General features: G+C 32.2%; 1 protein-coding gene across 1 annotated transcript; it reads left to right on the forward strand.

Annotated features, from left to right (window-relative positions):
- Positions 1–692: 692 nt before the first annotated feature.
- On the forward strand, positions 693–2,167 carry LOC124896098 (transcription factor CYCLOIDEA-like). Its single transcript, XM_047407426.1, has 2 exons — positions 693–1,759; positions 1,834–2,167. The coding sequence occupies exons 1-2, from the start codon at positions 952–954 to the stop codon at positions 1,872–1,874; spliced, it is 849 nt and encodes a 282-aa protein (XP_047263382.1). The 5' UTR covers positions 693–951; the 3' UTR covers positions 1,875–2,167.
- The last annotated feature ends 6,146 nt before the right edge of the window (positions 2,168–8,313 follow it).

Raw genomic sequence — 8,313 nt, forward strand, 5'->3', positions numbered from 1 at the left:
TTTGTTAAAATAAAATAAAAAAAGAAAAGAAAAGAAAACAATTTAAATTAATTTATTTGTTTTGGTACAGACCGGAAAGTTAAAAGGAGAATATGAGATCTCTTTAGTTCGACAATATGGAGAGAAGATAAACGGTCTTTTTAGATCTCTTAGCATTTATGTATAAAAATAAAGATCTCTTTTAAAAAGAAAATAAAACTAAAACAAGTTCATGAAGGAGTTGAAAACCATTTCTTTAGGGGCAGATATAAGGGGTTTGCCAGGCCCGAACCCCAACAACAAAAAATTACTCTATATTGTATATATAAGGTGTTTTTAAATGTATATATATAAATTTTGAATAGCTTGACAATAAAATTAGAGGTTGATTTTACGGTTGAGGAAATTCAAAATTCACTTGAAGGTTCCAAGCTCGACCCCCCCTAGACATTATATCTCTATACGAAGGAACAGTATATGCATATCTTCAATCACCAAGCTTTTGTTGAGTTATTCCATCAAAAATTATTATATTGCGTTTGTCCATAAATATTGTTTTTGCCTTGACTGTTCATCAATAGCCACTAGCAATAATTGTTTTTAGGATCTCAATCACTTTCCATATCTTAAAGTGGATGAGAGCTACGTTTAATTTGTTTCCAGTACTATACACTGTCTAAGGATTATTATTACTAGATGTTGATATATGAATGGAAAAGTCAGGTTCTTAAAATGGGGGATTTTTCTTTATGAGTAAAACATGGAAAAGTAGAAACACAAAAAGGGTAGAGTACATAGTCCCAGAGCCAATTAAATCCTAATTCCCTCGCTTTCTCTAACACTATTTCTCTAACAGTATTTTAGAAAGCTCCCACCAAGTTTGCCAAAGGCCAATATAATGATGTGCTACTAGTATTTAGCTGCTTATCTTTCATCTAGTATACTTTATAAGTTTTTCAAGAAAAACAGAAAATGTTCCCTTTTGGAAACAGTAGTAATGGGAACCCTACTCTCCACAGTTCAGTACCACCATCATCATTTCACAGCTCAAATTCTTCCATTTTTGGCCTCAATGGAAACCAAATGCTCTTTCATCAACACGACCTAGATCATCATCTCCCTTACTTACCCTCAAACGGTCACTTAATCGACAACAACAGCCCGGTGATGTTTGCAACAAACAATGTCATCAGCAGCAACAAGTCAAATAAGAACAAAAAAGCAGTGAAAAAGGACAGGCACAGTAAGATTTTGACATCACAAGGGCATAGGGATCGAAGGGTGAGGTTGTCGATAGGGGTTGCTCGTAAGTTCTTTGATTTGCAAGACATGCTTGGTTTCGACAAACCAAGTAAAACCCTTGATTGGCTGTTCACAAAGTCCAAATTAGCCATGGAAGAGCTCATTGATGCGAAGAAAAGCGCAACCCCTTCACCTACTAATAATTCAGAATGTGATGAGGACATTGTTGTTGTTCCGGCAGCTCCAGCTGATGAATTAACGAAAAGAGCAAAGCTAGAGAGAGAGTCAAGGGCCAAGGCTAGAGCAAGAGCTAGGGAAAGAACTATGAAGAAAATCTGGACCCAAATTGAAGCCAAATCAGTACTAGTAAAGGAACAAACAAAGATGGAACAAATAATGAACCTCAGCGGTCCGAATAGAGAGGCTGCAACTTCTCGTTACAACAATTGCACACGAAATTGGGATCATGACAACGTTAATCCAACAATTATGAGCTCCATGGCTGCAGCTACCATTTGTTGTACCTCATCTTCGCAAGGTAAAATTAAACTTCTAACAAAAGTACAACAGTTTTAGTCAACTCAGTAGCACTTATTTCATCTTAATTTACAGTTCAGAAAGCATGGGATACATATCACGGCAACACACTCTAAAGGGGACAGTGTAAGCTAAGCAAACTTTCCTTTCGATCGGTTTAATTTGTACTACTGTAATGGTTGCCTTCCCTTTTTGTTTTTTTTTTGCAATCCATCCCTCTCAGATTAATTAATAGGTAATGGATATTTGCTCAACATTAATTAATTTCTATGCTTGTAAGTGTACTATATGTATCAACTGATGCACTATAAGTTTTGGAATTTTTTGTGAAGTAATGTATCAGAAGTAAATGAAAAGCTCATCAGTTGATCTGAAATCAAGTCCAAGTCTCATTTTCTCCTATATATACTGAATTGAGTTTCCCCAGCTCTACCCATCACTTGTTAGTTTTATGTATTCCAAAAATGGGGCAAAATTGGGTCCAGCTTTAGATCAGTAGAAATTAATTAAGCTGGAGGACTAGTAATTTTTCCACTTGACAATGAAATATAGTAACACATCAAAATTAAGTGTATAATAATCAGAGAAACACCTGGAGTTCTTCACGTCCATGAACAATTACCCTTCACATTAAGGAAAATTAACCCCTGCGAGAACTGGCTGTAGTCATTCAGTCAGTGTTCTCTCCTCCTACAGGTGTAAACCTTGCATTTATCACCCATGAAAAGAGGTCAAGGTGATTGCATACTAATTCTACTGAAACTTTTTGAGAGATAAGTATAGATGGGGGAGTTCTGAATCCATAAAAAATCTGCAATCTCTCGTGTGTTGTTCTATAATTGCTTACAGCATAGTAACCCTAGCTACTGAATTTATAATTTTGAAACAATTTATGTACACATTTTCTTTTTAGTCCGTACAAAAAGAATGCCAATTTTCTATAATTGAAAATAATTTAACTTTAAAATTTACTATCTTTTATCCTTAATGAAATGATTTATACCTCCAAGTGGCCGGTGCAGGGGTGTTTTAAGATGCAAATTTCAAAAGTCTTTCTTTCTTTCTTAAATTTTGTGCGAAGTTAAGCGATGACACATAAATGGGGCCTCCAATAATTAGTATTGCTATATACATCTAACCTAGTAAGCATATCAGCTGTCTGCTCAAAGGCACACTTTGTCATAAGAAAATTGTTAGTAGATATTCTGCTGTGTTGTGATGATTGATCAAGTTACAGGGCTTATAATTGGTTAACAAACATTGTTAAGTTGCACAAATTTTTATTCCTTTATTTTTCTTTAATTTGACCTTTTTCTGATGCTCTTTTTCGTCCCTGCTTTAGATGAGTATAGATAGGTTGTTCTTGTTGATATTCCAATACATAGATACATTATGTGCTGATGCATGTAGGACACACTGAGAGTGCTCAGAAGGTGTGAGCATCCAACGACAACCTTAAAACAATGATTGAAGTAGCCCAATCATGACTATCATAAACCCCTTTGGATGATTAATAAAACCACTAATATTGTTCTAACATTTTGAATTGGAGCTCACATCCTTTTGGCATGGTACCAAAGCATGCAGGCTGAGGTCATAGGTTCAAGTTTCGCAGCTCTATTTATTGTCAAAAAGAACTTTTGTGTGCTTGGGGTGCATACATGAAGGGAGTGTGCTATAATATAATATATATCATGTACTTAATAAAAGTGTACTATCTCTAATAGCGTAAAATTATAAACTAGATGATCACATACTTTTGCAAGGACCAAGTCACATAGTTGTGTATCGAACTTAAGATAAAAAGTAAAAAAAGAAGAAGAGTATTATTCCAAAAGAAAAGTTAGAGAAAAGAAAGGCTTAAAGGGGCAGTAGTCAGTAATTATGAATCTCCAAGCAAACAATGTATAATACTAAAAGGATAATAATAAGAGCTGAGTTATCTTTATAATCAATAATACTGCACAAGTTTGTGATCTTAAAATTCTTATATACAATTTTCAATGTTTATGTTGCATTAGATCTGGAACTCTGCACCTGGCCAGAATCAGAAAGTGAGTATTGACAAGATTTATCCCAACACCCTTACAAGTTAACTCTTCTTTCTGTGTTGATATGTGTCCCAAATTTGTTTCCTTTTCTGAAAAGAAAAACTTTCTCCATTTATCTTATAATGCTGCTTCCTCCGATTCATTTACTTGATCCGCTTATAGAAAATAGTTGTTTCAATTCACTTATTTAATTTATAAAATTAGATAAATTATTAATAGTCAAATTTAGATCTTTACAATATAATTCACCATTAATAAATGTTTCTCAAGAAAGTGTAGTCAACATGGATCAATTAAATAAAGGGTATAGGGAGTAATACGTACAAAAGATCTATGTGGTCCGACCCTTCTCCGGACCCTCTAAAATCGGAAGCTTTAGTACACCGATTTTTCTTTCTTTAATAGTACTAACTATAATCAAAAAGTACTCTTCGATATGCATATACTTATGATTTAACAATGATCACATAACTGAAAATTTGAACCTACAGGTAACCTTAATGGGTAAATAAAAATAAGAGCTACTCTAGAATTACTGAAATTATTAACCTAAAATGTAAGACAAATAATCTGTGACTGTAGGTTAAATTGCATGCACTATTTATATAAAATTTCATTTACATTTTCCATGGATTTTGTAATATAAATCCTTTTATCTAGATTACCAATTACCACACATATTATAGAAAATGGCTTATAATTACATATTTAGTTAAGTTTCAAAAAATTATAATTGTATAAACTCCATTTTGATTTTAACTGTTGATATAACTTATAGGAGTAATTGTGTTAAAAGTAGAATTTCTACAAAACCATTCTATTTTTCTTTTAAAAAAAATAAATTAAAAACCATATATTCACCCAAAGGTATATATGTAATGAAGGTTTACATACCATGTTAACCTAAACTAATCAATGAAATTGAACCGCGGTTGGAATCACTAGTTGATGGTGGTTGTCAGTAGTCACGATATGTAGGAGCAACCCCTATATCAACCTTATAAAAATTACAATATTAAACTTAATTATTCTAATGAGCCTTATAGCACCCCTTATGGATGGGTTGAATTTTCTACAACCCCCTCTCCACCAGGATGATGAGGGTGTTGGCATAACTCCTATCGGTCTAAATAGGCTCCCAAAAATATACACAGTGGAGGACACTATAACAGCCCGGCACTAGTGATATTGTCCACTCTGAACCTAGCGCAGAAGACTTTAAAATGCGTCATTATATAAAGTGAAAGGTCTGTTTACTTATATACTCAGTATCTCTCCTATGTTTTGTCGATGTGAGACTCCTGATCATAAGTTAGGGTGTTACAGACACACAACAATGCTATTACCCATACATATTCAGGGATACCTCCTTATTGAGCTACTATTGTTGTCTCAGTCAACAATACTGTTTTTAACTCAAGTGTGTCAAAATCCTATGCAGTTTCACTGAAACTCCAGCAAACCTTTTTGATGACAAAGATTGACCCTCTCCCAGATAACCAATAAACATCAAGCTTTTAATACAAACCATTTGGCTCCCATAAAGTATGGTGTTGTTTCTTTGACTAGCAGATAACTATGTGCACCCAATTTTGACTTGGATTATTTTTGCACTTGTTTGATAAAGATGATACCATCTAACATGTTTAAACTAGCTAAACTATATTGGATGTAGATGCTCTTTGCATTATTGTATTTCTAACTTTTCTTATATCCGATTGGTCAAATTCAATAAAGAATACTTACTCTTGAAAAATAAGTTCTTTAAAAATAAGGTTAATGACTTCTCTCCAAAAATAGTAAAAACATGATCAACAAGTAGCATTTTACATCAATTGCGTTATCACCACCAACACGCCTACCCCTTACCCCCACCCCCACATAATTTGTCTAAATTATGAACAAAAGTTTTTAGGATACTTAATATAATTTGCTTTCTTAAACACAAAAAAATAAATAAGAAATACACTTATTATTCTAAAAAATATTTTCTAAGAGAAAATTTTCAAAAAACATTATCCTTCATACTGAATACACCCTAAAACATTATCCTTAATTTGTTTTTGACTCGTTTAACTTCATTTTATCTAAAAGTTGGGTAGACATATATTTAAAATTGCTCATGAAAAACTTTGTAATAATTTTCGTTTTTCTCAAGATGTTATAAGCATATAGTTATGGATGGTTTAATATACCACAATAACTAAATTACAGCTGAAAATACAAAATAACAAAAATGAATAAATAAATAAATATTCTTCAGGCTGAGTCACGAATATATCGCTCTCTTTAAGGAGATTCAACTCTACTGTAGCATAACCTGCACCGATCCAACAGTATAGCTCTTGACTTGTCCCCTCCAGAATACAATAGCTCAACATGATGTACAACTCAAACAACTCTGAATTAGTTGAAGAATCCAAAACTCTACCATAAGAACACCTTCCTTCAACATATTAAAACTCTCTTTTTGTATATTGAATATAGTTGGAGACTTAAAATTTATTTTTTTTTTGTCTCAATTATCTCTTTTATTAATATAACTGCTCTTTTTTGTATAGTGAATTTAGTTGGAGACTTAGAATATTTTTTTTATCTTAATTCTCTCTTCCATTGATATAATTACGCTCTTTGCATTGATATAGTTGTATACTTAAAATATTTTCTTTTGTCTCAACTCTCTCTTTCATTACTACACATTACAATATTCCCACACTTATCTTTTTTCTCATATCTCAAAATATACTACAACTCATCTACATAACATGAGGAAGAAAACACATTTTATATATGTATAGTATTTCTTTTATTTAGTAAAAGTCAAACCCATTGACAGCCCCCTAAACTTGGCACCATCTTTCACTTTGACACCTCAAGCGGACATTGTTCACTTTTGACACCTCAAGTAACCATAAAATGTGTCATTTTGACAGCTTTCGACATCAGCACTGGTGCGTGTATCTCACTCGCTGCCAACGTGGATAAAACGGTCAATTGATTTGTGCCAACTCATTTAAATTGCCACATTACTATATGCACCTATAATTATTTTTTTTTCGAAAAAAAAAAACTAAAACACATGGCGGTTAAAATCTCCAATAAATTAATGACACATGTTTTTTTGATCAAATAATTACAAAAAAGTCTCCAACAATGCCTTCCCCACCCAACCTTCTTAACCTCCATTAATGGAGGTTAAAATCTCCAAATTTGGTCGTGGCAATTTCACATGTGAACGGATAATAGGCTTCCACAACACAATAGTATCCCTATACTTATCATAATCATTAGACAAACAAATAAGGCCGTTACAACAACCAACAATTCTTAAGTACTCATTACAACTTGTCTTCGGACATTCCATGGCTAAAAAATCTCAACAATATCCATGTTTTTTTTGTTAATTATTTTTTTCTAGTTTTTTAAAAAATTAAGGCTTAAATATGTCAATAAAGCTCAAGAAAACGAAAATTTTGGTGACACCAAAGAATTCCAACGACTACCATAGCTGCAAATTTGTCACTTAAAAAGGCTCATTAATGGAGGTTAAAGAAGTTCCTTCTTGGTTTAACCATTTTTTTTCTTTGTTAATTCAATCAATCAAGGAAAAATTAACATAGACATGTGTTAAGAAAAGGAAAAAAATGGTGAAAAATTAATGGGTTGAAAGAGTGAAGAAGAAAGATGAAAAAATTACAAAAATACTCTTGTCACGCGCTCAAAAGTGAGTGTGATACACTTTCTTTGCTGAATCAGCAAAAGGTATCAAAAACTACTTGAGGTGTCAAAAGTAAACAACGTCCACTTGAGGTGCTAAAGTGAAAGATGGTGCCAAGTTTAGGAGGTTGTCAATGAGTTGACCTTTAGTAAATGAGGGAGCAATGGATATTAAATGAATAAGATGAATCCTTAGATGTTACATAAGTTGCATGACATAAAGAGATTGAATAATAAGTGAGTCATTTAAGTTAGAACAATGTAGATGACCAAATTCATCCAACAATCAAAGAATTATTCTACCTCAAAGAAATGTGAATAATGATGCATAATGTCGCCATAAATGTAGATACTCAACACAAATAGAAAATGATAAAAGTATGCACTTTAATATTTTAATTCAATATTAAAATACACCAACAGCTATCACGAAAACAAGTTTTATTAGATATATTTAAAATATTATTAATAAACAAAGAAAAAATAAAAGTAAAAATTAGTCTATGATCTATTGTTTAATCTATTTTGACTCAGTCTATTTCAAAAATCTTTTATTTTTGTTTTTTCATTTTAAATATTGAATGGTAGAATCTTACAGTAAAATCTACAGAACTTTTTCAAGAAACGACGATTGTATGAAAAAAATAGTAAGTTGATCAATACTCTATAAGAGTAAAAAGAGAGTCGAGTGAAATAAATCAATTTTAGTTGTTGATCGCTCAACTAATTTTAGTTATAACAATCCTTAAAGAATAGAAAAAATATATAATGTCTTTACCTAATTAGT

Source organism: Capsicum annuum, chromosome 2 (assembly GCF_002878395.1).
Source record: "Capsicum annuum cultivar UCD-10X-F1 chromosome 2, UCD10Xv1.1, whole genome shotgun sequence".
Lineage (NCBI taxonomy): Eukaryota > Viridiplantae > Streptophyta > Magnoliopsida > Solanales > Solanaceae > Capsicum > Capsicum annuum.